Source organism: Chroicocephalus ridibundus, chromosome 2 (assembly GCF_963924245.1).
Source record: "Chroicocephalus ridibundus chromosome 2, bChrRid1.1, whole genome shotgun sequence".
In the NCBI taxonomy this organism is placed as follows: domain Eukaryota; kingdom Metazoa; phylum Chordata; class Aves; order Charadriiformes; family Laridae; genus Chroicocephalus; species Chroicocephalus ridibundus.
The window spans coordinates 74,504,948-74,523,541 of record NC_086285.1 but is presented as its reverse complement, the minus strand read 5'-3'; the positions used below and the strand labels follow the sequence as shown (position 1 = coordinate 74,523,541).

The 18,594-nt window shown below is 47.2% G+C and overlaps 1 protein-coding gene across 1 annotated transcript in view; it reads right to left on the bottom strand.

The window, feature by feature from the left end:
* Positions 1-12,465: 12,465 nt before the first annotated feature.
* Positions 12,466-18,594, bottom strand: part of NEDD9 (neural precursor cell expressed, developmentally down-regulated 9) — a 40,088-nt gene continuing 33,959 nt past the window's right edge. The window contains exons 5-7 of the mRNA XM_063325916.1: positions 16,925-18,148; positions 16,496-16,585; positions 12,466-15,103 (exon numbers count right to left, since the gene is read on the bottom strand). Coding sequence (XP_063181986.1) covers positions 14,594-15,103; positions 16,496-16,585; positions 16,925-18,148 — 1,824 coding nt within the window. The 3' untranslated portion in view covers positions 12,466-14,593. The remainder of the gene's footprint in view (positions 15,104-16,495; positions 16,586-16,924; positions 18,149-18,594) is intronic.

Sequence of the window (18,594 nt, the reverse complement as noted above, 5' to 3'; positions counted from 1 at the left end):
CATTTTAAAGGGCAGGTTGGGGTATATCTTGTAGAGCAGTCATTTTCAAAGGTGTTTTGTCTGCCTTGTCCTTGAAAGTTGTCATTTCATTTTAGCAGTTAAAAAACCCAAACAAACACCAAACCCAACAAAAATGAAACCACCTCTTCCCTCCTTTGTTCTTGATACTTTTAAGATTGGTTGTAGACTTCTTAGTTTTTCTAAAAGTAAGTATGTTGGTAAAGTAGGAAGTTCTTTTGGAAATGAAGATGTACAGGAGAAGGAAATGAGAACATATTTCATCCCTATTTGCTTCTGTTAAGTAAAATGTGTACAAAGTGTTATCTCTGAAAGCTGGATAGAATGAGGCTTTCTCACACCGCTTCTAGGCTGCCCACGAGAAGGGTTTGCATCTGGTCCAGTGCTTATGTTGACATGTAGTGATGTTGGACCCTGCTTTGAGCAAAGGGAATGGCAAGATGGACCTGTGGCTGGGTGGAGGAGCACCATGGAACGAACTGGCTGGGTGGAGGAGCACCATGGAACGAACAGGACTAACCAGCACTAGTTTCTGAGAGCTTTTGGGGTGTAGTCACCTTTGGAGGAGGTATTGCTATGGAAATATGGGGGAGAAGTCTCTTAAAGGCAGGAGACCTCTTTCATCAGTAGAATTCAAACCAAGACTTAACACCCTGGGTTTTACAAATGGGGACACTGAGGTGAAATACTGCATCTTGGGCTTTATTTTCCTGCATTTCTATTCCCAGGGCTTTTCAGCTTCCACAAGGGGAAATGGATAATACAAATATTCCTTTAGCTCTGGTAGCAAAGAGGCCCTAGTAGCTACAGGAGGATGGAATGGGGCCGTAACGCAGTCACTTTGGAGTCATTGTCAAAGTATTGCACATACCCTTTGTGGTGTTTCTGCCTCTGTGAGCCCGCTGTGTGTGTACTGCCACAGGGGCTTGTCCTGAATGCTGACACTGTACTTGAACTCGGAAGGGTGAGAAGATGTGTACCCTCTATCAGGGAGCTGTGGCGTGAGTGGTGCTTGTCTCCGAATCCCTCCTGGCTGGGTCTGTGCACTGTGCAATTCATGCTGCTGACTTCCACCCCCATCCCATTAAAACTTCCAGCCTTCTATGCAGCTGACTGCAGAGTTTTGAAATGAGAAGGTGTGTGCGCCCTGCGTCCTCCTCAGAACCGCTGCAGAGGAGGTAGCTTGCTATAAGTCGTATCAATTTCTTCTCCTCTGCGCTGGAGTATTTTAGCATCTTGTGTGGGGAGTTGAAAGCTTCCTACCAGCAAATGCGTTTTTTCACAAATAACACTAGCTCTGACTTGAAACAAGTTTTCCTGCTACGGAGTGCTAGGTTGAACCACGGGGGCTACATTAACACTAAATTTTTATTACAGTCGGTCTTGAACTTCCTAGCACAGTGCCCAGCTCCTTATTTAAGGATCTAATCAGGAGACTTCTGTCTTTCTGAGAATTTTTTGCTTGTTTTGAGTTAATTGCAGTTCCTGTGTCTCAAATCAGCCCTTCAATGCCAGCTGAACAGCTGTTAGCCTTTTCCGTGTCTAAAAATGTCAGGCAACATCCTTGCTGTGATAAGATGCATCAAAATAGGTCTCTTGAGTTCCAGTTGTTTCCAAAATTAGTGGTTTTGGCTTTTGTAAAGAGTTGGCTGCCCTCAAGTTCTGTAAGACCTGGCTTTGAGAACGTCCTAGAAGACACAGGAGATGCTGCCTGGGGCTCTGAGGAGTTGTGAGAGGGCTGAGCTTGCTGCCGGGCGCTGATGTCTCCAAGAGACGACATGGTCAGTTCCGGCATGCCAGATCTGCAGCATCGATTGCGTTCTCCAGGGCTGATAACCCCCTAATGCCTTCTTGGTTTTGTGGCTGGATGGCACCGCGTCTGCTGCGACTTCTGATCCTGGCACAACTTTGACCTTTGTCTCTCCAGGAACAGAACTGGTCTGAATTGGCTTCTGGTGCTGGTGGGGTGGGGGCACGTTTGCAAACAACCGGCAGACGTATTTCCACATTCGAAAATGCTCATCCTTCCTCCAGAGCAGTGGAGGGGGCGAGGGGGACAGGCCAAGGCAGAAGGCAAGGAGCTGGGAGTTTCACTTTGTGGCTCTGATTTGCAGGTCTTTTACTGACTTCCTGTGTTAGCCTCTTTATTTTCCAAAATCACAAGGTTTATTTAGCAATTGTGACATTTAAGTACTAGCAACGGCGCTTATTGTAGCCTTAGTTTTTACGCTTTCCAAAGGCTTCAGATACTGAGGGCAGGCTTGATTTTGCTTTTCCTTGTCCTGATTTCCAGGATGTCCTTGTGTTTCACCTGAATCCTGGAGTGATGGCATGGATAGGGGAAAGTGCTTATCCCTGGGCTGGCTGCTTAAACAGGTGAATTGCTCTCAGTGCAGATCCAGTCTGAAATCCCGGAGGATTTCAGTATCCAAGGTAGGTAGAAAAGGAGCTTTGAGGCTGGCTTTTCACCACTAGATGGCATGGGCCTTCAAGCTTTGCGGGTAGAGGTCCACCTCGCAGGAGAAACGTTGAGCATCCGTCAGGGCCAACACCATTGAGCTCCTTCATGTTTGCTGTCGCTGTTTTTAGTAATTCTGTTGGGGTTTAGCGGGGCTGGGAACCACAAGGGCAGCTCCTTGCACGGGCTGAGCCTGCTTCTTGTTTGGCCGAGTGCTTCATGCCAAAAAAGCTGTGGGACACGTGGAGTCCCACATCTAGGGGGCTTGTATGTTGCTCTGCGGCACAGGAGGAACTTTGGATTTTGCTTTCTAAAGGAAAGTGACCTCGTAACCTATCCCCCCCAAGATGGGGAGGTCTCAAAGTGCCAAGAGAGAGATCTGACTTGCTTACCTCTCACCTTATTTAAGAAAAATATCCAAAATCCAAAACACACCACAGCAGCATTTCTTCTTGTCTCAGGGTTACAAACATACTCTAATGTTGTAAAGAGCCGTTTAAAGAAATGGTTTGGGTTTGTGGTGGGTTTTTTTTTTCCCCGCAGTCTAATTGCAAAGGCATGTTGCCCACCATCCAGATCTCTTCAAAACCAATCCCCAACTGCGCGTCCTCACGCCTCTCATGGCTGCGCTGCAGAGATGTGAGGTGAAACGCCACCCCACCAGAGCTGGTCTGAATCCTGCTGGTTTACTGAGCAGGTAAAACAAAGCCTCATGATCAGTTTACTTTAATATGTTCCCCCCATTATTAATATTAGACTTGGGGACAGAGATCCTATGTCACTTTTTCTTTGCAGCAAGGACAGAAATCCTCGAGAAGAGCAATGAGAGAACGACAGAGCGGGAGCCTCGTTGAATTACCCTGCTGATGAATCGCTGTATTCAGGCTAAGGGAGGTGGAGGGAGCACTTCGTCGCACAAGGCTTTGGAGAAAGCTGCTTTCCCTTTATTGAGCCTCTCGTTTACTGCCTCCGAGTAGCAGCGAGTCCCCATTAGCAGATCTAACATTTACACATAGAAAGCAGCTGGCATTTAAAAAACAATAATTCTTTTTTGTGTGGCTCGCCAGGAAAACAAGGCTTATCCCAGCTGTGCAGGTGTGCGTCTTCGTCTGCTGTTTGGGTTTGGAAGGCTCCTGCTCTTGTGTTAATGATCCCTAGCACTTGGCGAGACCGTCTAACTCAAAACTGAGAGTAAACGCATTAGGATTAAAAATCGGGCTGTCTGTAATCGCCTGGCAGGGCTGGGGCTGACACTGGCTGTTCCACGGCAGCTCTGCCTGCCGGCAGGCAGCTCTACAGGGAGCAGGAGCGCTCCTGGGGGCACGGGACCACCGCTGGAAAGGACTTGCTTGCCCATGCCCTGCACCACTGCAGCTGTGGCCGCCTGCCTGCCCTGTGGGGGCTTGGGCAGGGGGAAGAAGCCTCAGCCCTATGGTCAGCAGGAAGAACGGCTGAAGGTCATTTAGGTCCTAAACCAGACAGTGCTTCTGTTTTTTTTTTCTTGTGCGTATTCCACCCTGAGGTTGACTAGCCAGGATCCATCCATCACATCAGGGAACACAACAGTCACGCCGGATTTTTTCCCCTCTCCACTACCCTTCCTGCCAGTTTACGTTAGGTGAGATGTGCTCATCATCCACGCTTTAACCAGGGCTGGAGGGCGCTTTGAAAGTAACTGTGAGGGACAGCGGGGTGAGCCTGTCCTAGGGAAAGGAAGAAAGTGTGTTGAGAGGAGGAGAGTGTGGGGCTGGCGGGGTTTGGTGTGCGCTTCCTGCTCTGGGAAGGGACACAAGAGACCAAGGACACTGTTTCAAGATGCAGGTATTGTGACAGAAGCTGTGATTTTTCTAGGAACAGCAAGTACTTTAGTGGTAGCTGCAGCAACACTAAAGCAGCAACATTCTTGAGATGTCCCACGTGTAGATAAAAGAATCCACTTCATACGGTAGGTAATGAAAGCCTGCAACCTGCTGCCACAGGATGCCGTGAGGATAGGTTTGTGAACCTGCAGACACAGGCTAACAGAGACTTCCATGGGCAAATCCCAAGTTCGCAGGGTAACGAGAGGTATAGGCAGGGCTGTATTTCCTACCATCCCTGGTCCAACGAGTGCAAGCACTAGGGAGAGTCAGGTTTGTGAGTTTACCCTGAACATACCCATCCACCCCTGAACGCAGAACGTGGGGCTATGTGCACCACAGCCTGACCCAACGGGGCACTTCTTACCTTCTTAAACATTGTCCGACAGCTAGAGATGCTCGGAGAACAAAACCAATGGAATATTGCGCACACGCATCCCTTCAACCGAAGAAGTCTCTGAAGGCTTGAGAATGAAAAAAAAAAATAATAAAAATCCTTTGTTTTACAAATAGCTGTCATGTTTACTGCTTCGAATGACCAGCATTCGGTGCAGCACAAGGGAGGAGATCCCAGCCCTTCCTGCCCACCCGTGCCCCACGGCTGGAGATGCCCTGCCTGCTGACCAGGGCCAGCAGAACTCAGAGCTGGGCTCTGCTTTTGGGCTTTGTGCTGCGGTCAGCGGGTGTGAGACCGTCCCACCCTCCAGGTAGTTTCCACCTACGTAACAAAGCTGTGAAAAGCTAGTTAGTTCCTACTTGCGCAAAAGGTAGGGTTTAAAAACTCTTTTTTCTTTTAATTTTTATTCTTTACCTAAAGTGCAAGGGCTAGAGGCAAATCAGGACTGGAGGACTTGCTCCTGCGTGCGTGGAATGAGCTTCAAAAATAGATGCGTCTCAGCTGGTGATGGGGCCACAGCTGTGGCTCTTCGTTGCATAAGGCTTGTGCCTTTGTCTTTGTGGCTGTGGAAAAGCAACGTTGCTGAGGAATGGAAAGGGAAGCTTGCTGAAGTGCTCTCCTGGCTGCTTGTCATCTAACTTTCTCCTGGGAAGCCACGGATGTATTCAGGTAGAAAACACTGTATTTCTCTTTTCTACTTGACTGCTTTTCTTAAAGGAGGGCAAGCTGAGCAATATTCACAGGGCACGGAGGTTTTATTCTCTGTTGCCTCGCCTGGAAGCAGAGGTTGGCATTTTCTGCTGAAGTTATTCCTTGTGAAGTGGGTTGGATGGGTTGCGCCGAAGGTTTTGGTTTGCTGTGGAAGAGGTGCCACAGGCTCCTGTGCTGCTCCCCCATTGTGGGACTTTGAGCAGAAGTTGTCTTCTCTAGCAGAGCCCCTCTGATAATTAGCTGATGAGGTGTAATGGCTCCGTATGAAATACGTGAGTTGTGGGACTTCCACCCACCCCCACCCCACGTTGCTAGCACAGCCTGAGGCAGGGCCATCTGCTGGAAAACTAGTCAATTGCCGGAGTCTGGATGGCATGGTGATGGTCTGGTATCTCATGCTGGCCTCCGAGTGGGGGCTTTTGTTTCCTCCAGTAGTGGTGTCGTGGTTTGTGGTACAGGAGCAGCTTGTGAGTGTCTTGGAGCTTCACTATCTGGTGAACTGCTAATGAGCACAGTGCCCAAATGCCTGCCTGTTTATTCCCGTGTGGCCAGCTGCCCCTGCGGTTCACTGCCCGGGCAGTTCCTTGCTTGATACAAGGCTTGGCTTCGTGTCATCAGGTAAAGCATTGCAAATTAGCTCTTGGAGGGTTTGTTCCTAAATATTGTGAAGAGAAAAACAAAAATGTGGAAACTCGTTCAGCTGGATGTACGTGTTCGCTGTGTAAGGTACGTGTTTGTAGTTGTGTCATCCTCATCCCCATCTGAGGGAAAAAAAATCAAACGTGGGGTGAGGCATACATGCTGGTGGCAGAGAGGCAGTCAGGGTACATGAAAAAGAACTTTCATGAAAAGCTTCTAACTAGTAAAAGAAAGCAAACTCTGTCAGAAAATAATTTTGAAAATTAAATGCTGTTCAATTGCATGAAGCTCCTTTAGCCTTCCTTGGCGATTCAGCCCTTCCTGTGCCAAAGGACACTCACACCAGATGTGTGGCTACTTAACTCTGCATCTGGCACATGCTCTCCCTGGAAATCGGGGTCTGAAACATGATACTACATTTTTCCAGCAAGGCAGGGATGTGTGCAGGGTTGCTTATTGAAGGGGAGCTAAGCGTCACCTAAACACTGTCTCTGTGACCCTTAAGAACATCTGCCCAATTTTCCTGTCCAGACCCCCATATTCCTCTTCTCCACCCTGGTATAAGAAAGAGCAACCCAACCCAGGAACGCCTTCAGGCCGGCTTCTCTGAGCTCCTAAGCAAGCTCTCTGTAGCTCCCTGGACTCCGCGCTGCTACGAGCCCCAAGCTGCCAAGAAAACCGGTGGGAGGGTGGAGGCACAGAGTTGTGAGCTACCCGTGTGTCTGGCTTTTCCCCCATCTGGCACAGCGCATGTTTTGGTTGATGGGACTTTAGAGTCAGGTCTGATCCCAAAGCCTGGAGGCTGCCTGAGCGCAGGGGGAGGTGGCAGGACTGGGGGGATTCAGCTCAGACGTGGGTTGTGAGGCTCAGGCTCCGGGACTGCTCTGACTTGCTGAACCCTCGGGACCAACGCTTTGATGGTACCAATACCAGCTTCAGGCTTGATGGGCCGGGGGGGAGTCCACGAGTTTCTAAGGTATTTTAGTGTTCAGGTTGAACTGCATATGTGGCCACACCAAGTTTCAGGTGGCAGGTGTAGAGTCTGTGGGGTAGAATTCATCATCCTCAAAACGTAGGAGCCTTTGATATGGTCATTTGCAGCTGAGCCACTTATCTCAGCTGCCCTTGAAGACCTAAGGAGACCTAATCATTGGAGCCTGGAGAGGGTTTATCTCATCCTGAAGTAGATTTAATCACATGGCTTGGTGTCTATTCAGTTTAAAGGGGACCCTGATAATCTCTCACATGCAAATGTTTTCAGGTAAGCGAGATGAAGTGCATCTGGGGTGTCTCGCACTGGGAGCAGAGATGGGCTAATCCAAATTGGGGCACTTCTGAGCATCACCATCCCCATGGAGAAGAAAGGAGGGAGCGAGAAAGAGGCTTCCTCATTTGTGCATCTCGGTGCCTTCAGCAGCTTTATCCTCTGATGAAGTTGGTGGTTCTGTGTGCTGCTGCGTTCACGGGACGTGTGGATTTCCACGTGAACTTCTCCATGTGCAGAGGCAGCTCCACCTCCTGCTGCTGCAGGATGGAAATGGTGGATCCTGCATCCACCTCCAGTGTATGTATGCAGGAGAACTTGGCGTCACGTGCAGGGCAGCCCCGCTCGAGGAACGTCCTTTTGGTAGTCGTAGCAGTTCCTGTGGAAGTGATACGAGTTGCCAGCGTGGCGAATAGACAATTGAGAGCCGTGTCTTGAGCGGTGAGGCCTGAAAATAACTGCAGGTCAAGCACGGCAGAATGCACGTGCTCATTCTCATTTGTCAAAAATTAATTTCCCTTTGAAATGCAGCATGAAGAAAAGCCAAGTAAGTTAACTTCTCCTTCTGGAATGCAAGTTAATTACAGGTACCTCTTTCCAGCTCAAATCAGCTCCTGAGATAAAAGGCTTTTGGGTGGGTTGCTCCTGCCATCCTTCATAAAAACAAAGCGCAGGGTGAAAAAAAAAAAAAAAAAACAAACAGTAAAAGTCCATTTTTTTTTTTTTTTTTTCCTTTTCATGTTCATGGCCACTCACCCCTGTGGCTTGTTCTCTTTGAGCTTAACTGGGAATAAAGGCAGGCTTGAATCGCTGTGTGGGGAAATACCCTGGAGCCTTCTACCTGCACCAAAAGTTTTAAGATATACTTTGATTCCTTTCTGTAAGACAATCTAAAGCCAGAGCAGGCTCGCTCTCTTTTTTTTTTTTTTTTTTAAATTCCTTTTTTCCCCCTTCCTCTCTGCGCTCCTCTTTCAGATTTTTTTCTGCTTGTCCTTCCCAGTAACCTTCATCTAACCACGCTTAAGTCTGCCTTCATGCAAATAGTAGATGCTCCCGGGAAGGTTGTTACTGCGCCTCCCTGGTTGGCAGTGGTTTGGGTGGCCCTGGCTGCGGCATTGAGCAAGATAAAGCCGAGTCGGCAGCTACGAAGGGCCCCTTGGATTTGGTTTCCTGCAGCTTTGCATCAAGGGAAGAGCTCCGATCATTTTTTCCCGTAACTAAGGGAAATTATGGGGGAAAGAGAAAAATCTCAGGGGACAGCCCCCCGCGCCCTCCCCTCCACACGCATACACCCCCAGCAGCAAGATTTTTACATCCCTCCCTTGGCTGGCAGAAGCTGATACCCCGTGGGCGCGAGCGTGCGTGGGACCAGGGAATCGTGATTTTTATTTTTTTTTGTTGTTGTTTGGGCTGGTGGTACACGTAGCCTTCTGTGAGCCCGCCGCGTGCGGGGGCGGCTGCCGCGGGCGCCGCAGAGCTGAGGCAGCGTGTTGCAGATGAGATGAGCTTTACAGATCTGCCCTAGACCCCATGCTTTGTGCTCCCCGTTCCGTTTTTTGCTGTAGTCAGCCCGATGCGTCGAGTTGCTGCTTGTACAGTGGGGAAAAAAAAAAAAAGATAGCGGTCTCTTGGCTTTCGGCAGAGAAAAAGAAACCCCTGCCAGGCCAGGCAGGCGGTACGCACGCTGAGCCCGGTGCGGCCGCAGCAGTGACCCTGGGGCACAGGTTTCCCGGGTGCTGGGCTTCCCCCTCGGCACGGACTCGGTGGACTCATGGAGATGGAGAGGTCAATAGCAACGAGGCGGACTCCTATGAGGAACATTGACTTGATGGACTTTGCCTGTGGGGCTGCAGGGCCAGAAGTTAAACCCAGAGAGATGCAGAAAGAAGAAAGCAAACTTCAGATCCGTTCTGGGTTGCGCCTAGCTGAAAAGACACCCTTGAAGCACAAACTCCTGTGAGGAGGCTTCTATTGCAAATGAAACCCCAGGAGAGGTTGGGCAAGTCATGTTCTGCTCGGCATTGCGTCTCCCTTGGAGCATTTCAGCTTCTCCTGCTCAGAAATCCACAGCAACCACGAGCCAAGATCACCTTGCTGAAGAGACATGGCCTTATCAGGAGGCACAAGGAGCTTTTGTCTCCTTGCTTCTTGCCATGGAACTCCCAACTCCTGATTTTCTGCCGCCCTACGAAGCTGAAGAGAAGAAAAGGGCTCCTCAACACCCAGCAGCGCGCATTGCCCAGCCATGCCCTGACAAGGTCCCTTCCAACCCGAACCGTTCTATGATTTTGACCTGAAACTTTGGCACCCCTTCACTTTGGGAGGCTGTCCCTCAGTGGCCCTAGCCACTGATCCTGGAAGGTGGTGGGATGAAGAGCGCCCTGCTCTGAACCCAGCAGCTCCCCAGAGGCACGAAGCCCGGGGAAGCCATCTGCTCTGACATTCGGCTGCTGACCAACTGTAATTCCCTGTCTAACTCGGGAGCACCAAAGACTAAATATTTGTTTTTGAATGGAGGACGATGTGATTCCAATGGCTGGCAGCAGGTCCAGCATGATCACATCAAGATGCGAGCCATGCTCATAATTTAGCTCTAATTTAATCAAACTGCCTCTGGGCAGTTCATTGGAGGTGGTACGAATTTCTGAGTCTGTGCTAGCCCCCACGCTAGCTCCCTGGAGGCTGAGCTTCCCGTCACTCCTGCTCCCTCTGAAGCCAGTGGGTTTACGCTAAGGCTGGATTAGATGTTTCTCCTGCTGCCATCCGCTTTATCCAGGTACTGTCAAGCTTGGATTCAACATCCTCTTTGAGTCGGAAGAACTTCTGGGAGGACTTTGCAGAGCTAGATATAACTGTAGATTAACTCTGAGGTTGAAAAGCCGTGCAGCTATATCCAGGGCTCCTCAGACAGAGAAAGCAGCTGTCTTAGGTGGAATTTGGGTGCAAATAGCAAAAAAAAATAATAAATTATTAAAAGAAATAAAAAATCAAGGTTATCTGGACAGTCGATCTTTGAGATGGGAAAATCTTCTGGCAGAAAAAGGGCTCCCTTGATTTAAGAGCGTTGTGCATGTGTTGCTTTTGAAACTGCCAGCGTAACAGGTTAAGATGAAAGGAGTGGGCGCATTTCAGAGCTGGGAGGAATGCTTTGTGGTGTCCGTCCTCTGTTGCCCTGGAAATGTTCCTGTCTAAATACGGACTAATGCTGTGAACATTGTGAGAGGAGAAAGGGGCAAGGGAGAGTTAAGAATGACCTTTGGAGTAAATCCTACGAGTTTCTAAAGCCTTTTGTTTGAGACTGAGGCATGCAAAGATGGAGCAGGCAGCCTGGAAGTGGGGTGCAACAGGGGAAAAACTGGATTAGGAGCAGAACAGCTATGGGTGCGGGGCTCCTGGGCAGGGGGGAGGTGTCACCGATGTAGCAATACTCTGAAGAGCGCTGGCAGTAGATGTGGGGGCACGTTTCTGAAACGTAGCCCAGATGTACGTGTTGGAGAGCCCCAAAAGCTCCAGGGGGTAGAAGTTATGGGGGATGTGGAGATGCTGGGGTGCAATCTAGCATCGGGTGGCGGCGTGGGAACTTGGTTTCCTTCGCCCGTGTTGCCCTTGCTGGGAGGGCAGGCGGTGGGTTTGCCGAGGTTGCAGCGATGCACAGCTAATGGAAACGTAGAAGGTGCGCAGCTCTGGCTTGCAAGAGGCAGCAGCAGGGGCTTGTGCAGCGTGGGGCGCAATGAAGCGTGTCCTGTGTCATATACAAGTATGAACTGAGAATTCCTCTAAAACCTCTTAAAAAATTAAATGAATAAAAAACTTCAAGGCTGCCTTTTGTCTCTCCTCTCTCTCCCTTGCTCATTGTCCTGGAAGAGAAAGGAAGCATTTTTCAAATTAATACGAATTAGTACTTAATTAATGCCTGGAGTAAGGAGCCAAGTGTGTTCCACATTTGCCACTAGTGTGAAGCAGACTTTTTTTTTTTTTTTCCCCCCACACTGGCCATCAGACAGTCATTTCACACTGGCTACCAACTTGGTTGCCAAACAGCAGCAGTTTCTTGGCAGCTGGGTGGGGACGTTGTGGCTCAGGGAGGAGAGCAAGGATTCTGGTTTCTGTTCTGAACCATTTTGTTTGTCCAGTTCCTCCTTTGTTGTTAGTTGACCTTTTTAAATTTAGCAGAGGGGCAAAACGGAGGGCTCTCGGGAGGCAACCCTGCATCCCTGGCTGTCCCCTTGCCGAGGATGCACCGAGCCAGACCAGGCACTTTGCTCTCAAGGCTTTCTCTGCACTTACGCTCCCCAGCAGGAACGTCTTTCTTTAAAAGCCGAGAACTGGGTGTAAGCACAGAGCCAGTCCCAGGCTGCTTCTCTCCTCCCTGCACACCCAGAGTGTTTGACAGGACGTAGGGCAATGCCTCGGCAACAGTGAAATGGGAAAGTAACTTTTGCGAAAGTAATTTATGGGAAAGTAACTTATGGGAAAGACTCCGCAATCCTTAAAGCCACATGGTTGTTTCAGATGGAACCCGCACCCAGATAACGCTCGACTTGGCATGTAGTAGAATAGGGGTGCTCTGACCGCTGGGCTGGGGAGGAAGGATGGCTACGCTGAGCAAAGCTGCTCTTCCAGTTCCTGTGAGGATTGTGGCCTCACCAGGAAGTGCTGGAGCAGGCCAGAATGGGTGGACAGTCACGTCTGTGTCCTGCCACCCCGCCTCCTCGTGGGATTGTGTTGAGAGGAGCTGCCCCGTTCACCCCAGGGACCAGCGCCTGGGCTGTGCTGAGGTGGTTCGGGATGCAGCTCACGCAGGAGGAATGGACACCAGGAATGGGGCGGGAGCGTGTCCCGGTGAACTACAGACCCTGCTGGCTGTCTTTTGGACTCGATGCCTTGTGTAGCTGAGTTGGATAATTGCTTCACCTGCTTCTTCTGGACAGGCAGAGAAGCTGTCTGCCCCTTCCTCTCACACCCCCAAGTTCTCACTTCACTTCAGTGAAAAGATGGGAAGTGAACTTCTCGTTTTAGAACGGCTTTGATAGTATTAGCGAGCAGCAATACTTCCTTTTAATATGCTTAGAGGACTCTGAAAACAAGAAAAAATAAGACCAAGCGCTGCTTTTTCTTATATAAAAAAGCTAGTAATTTAATAACTTTAAAATGACTCTCTACAAGACAACAAACTGTAATACAGGCTTGCAGTAAAGGTTCTGCTTTGGAAAGCACAAACTATCGACATATAAACCACTAAGCTTCAAAACACTTCTTCACTTTCTAAGAATATACAGTGAAAAAAAAAAAATAAAAATTGGACAGGGAACTCCAAAAGGATCCCAAACGACACTAGTACAAAACAGGTTCACATGGATTGCTTTTTGGCAACTGGCTATCGGTTACACCAGCGTTAACTGCCCTTTCTGGACGTTACGCCGGAGCCAAGCCCTGGAGCCGATCCTGCGCCAGCTGAGGTTGTGCTGGCTCCCGCTGCCCTTCCAGGAATGCTCTGCAGACTCTGGAAGTGACATTACGGTAGCTAAGAGCAGTCTCCACTCCGAGACAATACATTAAGGCTGCGAGGTATCATACACTGCTGAAGCGGTTTTGTCATCCGAGACAACAAAGCCCATTTCAAAAAGGCACATGTTCGGATACAACCCGGGAAAGCGGAAAGTTAGGCAGAAGCGCCCGTCTTCTGGGCGCTACTGATCTGAGCGTGTATTTACCAGCGATCTGCTTGCTGATGCAAACACTCGGAACGCATCAATGTGGGACTACCTTGAATTATGCAAGGACAGTAGTGTTTCTGCTTTAAAAATGCCAGAATCACCTGGAATTCACCTCAACTATTGCTCACACTGAAGCATGGCTTTTAGTTTGAGGACCGCAGGCAAATGGCGTTCTGTGACTTATTTTTAGGGGGTTCACAAAAAGGCAACGAACACAAATAAGTTGATATGTGTTTTGGAGCAGCCAGCGTACATGAAATTTCTAAAGGAGTCTACTCCTTTGCTAACAATTTTTTAGGGTGTGAATTGAAAATTACTGGGTGGGATCGTGTGTACTTACTGATGGAACGGCCCCGTTAAAACAGGAGGTCATTTTTGGCAATGCTGTAGTGCAGAAGGACCAGCCCCTATGCAACAGAATTTGCAAAAAAAAAGCCCAATAGTTGAATGGAAGTCAGAATTGCCATAGATGCAATTAATTGACAAGAATATGTCCTAGAAAAATAAGTGCTATTTCTTTATGAAATTGTGTATATACTACAGAGATGTTTAAATAACTGTTATTCCAAATTAAGCTGTTTTCTTTCCATACAAATTACAATTTATATGTTAATCCCTCTGGAGGAGACTGTTATTTTGAGACGCTGCTCATCTGCAGCCTCAAAGATGAGCCCGATGGATCCTGGGATGCCCTCAGGATAACTCTGAGTCCTTGAACAATAAGGCTTTCGAGGCGGACTGTTAAATTTAATTGCCAATGCACAGACATAGAAGGTAAACACGTAGGAATTTACATGGCTGGGAATCCATCCGTGTTTTGAAATCCCATGTTGCACAGTTATTAGAAATAGTGATTTGAATGCCACCAGATATTAAATATATTCAATTCTGCTTTCCTCCTTAGAAGGTTCTGTTTCTCGTACGGCCTAAAAATGCATTTCTCCCAAATGCTGTACGCCTTGCTTGTTGCAGTTGTGCACGTATGCTAGTTGAATGCTGTACATAACAAAGTAACATCCAGACGAGACTTAAATTTCACGGAATTAACCAATAGAAAGTAATTTCTAAGAAGGGAATGGAGTTCTATGAGAACCATTACACTTGCTTCATGGATTGCTACAAGTAGGTTTCACAACCATGTCCATGTGCCAAAATCAAGATGGAATGAAACAAGAAGAGTGCAGCATCCAGTTAACAAATATACTGAGGAAACAGGCAGTATATACAAAAGATACGCACTGCTTACCCGATGCATAATTTTTAAGGTGCTTACTTGATGTTTTAGGGAATGTAGCAACATATACATATATGCAGTGTATACAAATCTAAATGTGTATTAGAAACATAATACAGACCAGATATATTCCCAAATCCCTGATTTCATTAGATTCTCTAACGCATAAGAATGTATTTAAAAATATTTCATAAAAAATATCTAAAAAAAAAAAAAAAAGATAACATTTACATAAAAATAGCTCCAGTTTGTTTGCTTTTCTGTTTTGCTGCTCACGCGTGGGATTCCGCTGGGTTTCATAAGGACGCCATTTGGACCAGCGAGCGTTTGAACAACTGCGCGTGATGAGACAGCTCCGTTACTCGGTCCACCATCTTCTGCAGGGCTGCTGTGTTGGGGTACTGCATGGCAGCCGTCTTGGTTGCCAGAACAACGCTCTTCAGCAGTTCGCACAACTGGTTGCTGGAGTTCATCACTTTGTTGCGTATGTCCTGAGTCATCACTTGCCTTGTGAGCATGTCCCCAATGAATACAAGTTTGTGAGCGCTCAAAATGACAAATTTGCTGTGAGCCACGAAGATGCGGGGGGGCTGAGAAGCGTTGACGCAACTGAAAAAGGCGTCGATGGCATTTAGGAGGAAGTTGAAATGAGTCTCGCACTGGTCAGAATAGAATAAAAGCAGCTGGCTGTCATGGGAGGCGGCGGTGCTGTTTGCAGCCTGGAGAGCTTGAAGAGGCTTCCATTTTGAGATGTCATTCTCTACTGGCTTTGTAATCTCTTGCTCCAGACGTTGAAACTGATTGATCTGAAAGGCAAATTAAAAAGCTCTCTTCAAAGAATATTCTCGTAAGACTTTGTTAGGTATTACAATTTCACTTTATGCCTCAGGACACCCTTGGGTATCCTAGATTGAATTTACGCTAAATAAAAAGCTGTATAAATGTTTTCTAAGATCTTTCACTTTGGAGAGTGAGGGGTAATCAAATGCTTTGTTTATGATAAATCCAAATGCACAGAGTTCAAAAGAGAAAAACATCTAAAATACTTTATTTGCATTAAACAAAACAAAACCAAAACCTCTCCTGGATTTGCAGGCTGTTGCTCATTTGGAATATTCTGAAATCACAAGTGAGAGAGACGGATCCAAGTGGCAACAACTCCTACACAATCTTTAAAAAGCTGTCATCTCTGTGGGATTTCGAGATGAGAAACCTTTACCTCTCATCTCCACGTTGCTTGTACAATTTTCTGCAACAACATATTGAAGAATTAATATGAGGGCAAAGTGAGAGCCCTCAATCTTATATGACTACTTTTTTTAGCGTTTAAAGTGATGTTAAGCACGGTATTTAGGTTAATACATTAAGTTAAGTATTGATGTTCACTTAACAGATGTGCAGGCAGCATGTGTATTCGGTGTGGTCCGGTGATGAAGGCACTGGATTACAGCTCAGGAAAGCCAAGTTCTCAAGCTGGCTTTGTGACTGACCCACTGTGAGACAATGCAGAAGTCTGTTTCTCCTCTGTGGTACATTTTTGGAGACAGAGACTGCTTTTTATCATATGTATGCACTGGGCACACTGCAATGGTGCATTCTATAAAAAAAATTATTAGTCTCTTAAATTGAGATGGTTGGAAATTGTTTCCCAGGGAAAGGCTTATTCCTGCCACATGAGAATGTCGTTCTGAACGCTATGAGCTGTGGCTATGCTTCCACTCAATTACTAAGTGGCAACAAGGAAATGAACAGGGCAGAGATGCCGATCTTAGAATAGCTACTCTGCAGTAAATACTTAAGTTTCCTTTCCATAAGCAATCACTCACACAGATACGCAGGGCCAAGAAGGTGCTAAAATCTTGATGCTCACCATTTCCCAGTTGGAGCATGACAGTGCATGTCCTCGTTCTTTGCGTTGATAAATCCATTAATGGTAGAGCCTGACTGGCTCAAATTCCACTTGGAGAGAAACTAGCCTGGAGCTGCTGATTAGCCAAGACCTAAAACCTGCTGCCTTCACCATCTAGCACCTGGGACTTTCCAACTGTGTGTGCTGGCACTCATGCACACCTCGCAGCCATGGTGCTAGCAGCTGCACGCTGCTAAGGGAAGGGCCCCTCCTGCATTATTTGAGTAGTAGTCTTTACGTGCAAGGAACACTGCATTTCAGTATGACTGTTGCACCTGAGTGAACATACCTGATGGTGCTCTAGCTCCGTTTTGCTCTGCTTGATGATATTTTCTTTTTCCAGCAGCTCTTTCTGTTGCCTTTCAAACTCTTCTTTCCCCTGTTTTGCGTAACACAAGACACTGGGTTAAATCAAAACCACTCCTGAGCTAAATGACAACTCATAGGGTCAAATAACAGGTTGCTCTGTATTGGCTTTTTCACTGGTAGCGCAGCACTAGGAGTACAGAAAAGCAAAGGATAGTGTGGCAGAACAAAAGGCTGTCGCTATTATGCATGCAACAGTCCTATTTGAGAGGAAGTAATCACCCTGATGAAATTACTCTTTAATATATATTAGTGTGACAATCTGATTGCTACTTCCCTGCAAACAGCTTCTGCAAAAACCACAGACAACTCTGACTTGGCCTTGTGCAGAAAAAGTGTTGGGTTTACCTACCTGCAGGTGAACATAATCGTAGTCATCCATCCAGCTCTTTTCTGAGCTCTCAGTGGTGGTATTGTGAGGGTGCTGACCTTTACTTAGGAGTGGAGGAAGGGAACTGCAGTGGTTTTGTGCTTTTTCTCCATGACGCTGCATATGAGGATTGTCATATACATAGTCAGGAGCGTTCATGATATTCTCTGGTACGTTTTTGAAACGTGAGCTGCTCAATGCCTGTTTGAAGAGCACCTCTGCGTTGACGCTGATGGTAGTTGTCAGTTGTTTGGCATCGTCTGGGACTGTCCTTGCCACCATCACAAACCGATCCAGGTCATCACACTTGTTCTGCAGCCTGTTGACAGCTAGAACATTCAAAGACCAGTTGTAGCTGCTCAAGTCGTGACTGGTTTGGGTAAGGATCTGGTGAGAGTCCTCCAGCCTTTGCACCTCCCTCTTCATTTTGTTAAGGAGGCTGAACTCGGATAGGCAGGAAGCATTGGCTGCTGATCCTTTTGCAAACTGGAGGTACTCCAACAGCGACTGCTCTACCTTATCCACAGCAGTGTGAATTTCATTGATGTGTTTCTCCATATATCCATAAGACCGCCAGTCTGCTGTAATGAAGGCCATGAGGTTATTGACAGCTGTCTCCACCATCTGCTGGAGGCGATAAAGCCTCTCTATAGCAGTGTCTGGATCGAGGATTAGTCTTTTGTCCTGCGCAGTTGATGCTGAGAAAGAAGAGTCTTTTGATGTTGTTGAAGATGTGGACATGTTACTCCTTGTGCTTCCTGTGCTGGAGAAAGACAACCTGTTTATCCCATCAGTCACATCCTGTAAGCCTTTAGTGTCTTGGAGGACTGGTGGTGGCACATCATATACACCTTCTTTTCCTTCTGGGATGAGATTTTCGCTGAGTCCTGTCTGTTGTCCTGGGAATGCAAGTCCCCTTGGGGTATCATAAACATCTTTTTGAGGTGCAATTTGCTGTCCAAGAAAATGGGTTTGATGATTCATAGGGATGTCATAAACATTCTGTTTCTGTGGCACTCCATCCGGTAATAAAAGGCTCTCAGGAGAAAATTTATTAAGTTCTTTCACAGTTGCTTTGGTGATGGGAGGAGGAATATCATATACTCCTTCTGGTCTTACACTGTGGCCCACTGGAAACGAAAAATCCTGCAAATTTTCCCTCAGGCCTGTATCATCTCGGCATGCAGATGGAGGTGTAGCATAGACCTGAATCACAGAAAGCAAACCATGAAACCTTTGGCTAGAATAGCAAAATATTTTACATCTTCTATATGGCCTATAAAATCCTGGAATGGAAGATCTGCCGTTGACTTTCATGGAGTCAGATACTTATCCTGAGTTTGACTGAGCATCAGTTTTAATATCTCACTTGTTAACATTCATCTTGATGCAAATTCTCATAAGCAGCAAAATCCAAACAGGCAGCATGCTGCCACAAAGATAATGTAGGTCTAATTATCAATTCACACTCCGTAACATTAGTAATTTTGATGCAGTGCATCACTGCACCAGTTTTAACAGTTTAAAAACCTAAGGAAATCTTTAAAGTATTGAATCTCCTTTTCCTCAGTATGATATAGGAACTCTCGTTTAAACATGTCTTTGGTCAGATGTGAAAATACAGGATCTTGTGGAAACAGCGTAATACCTAC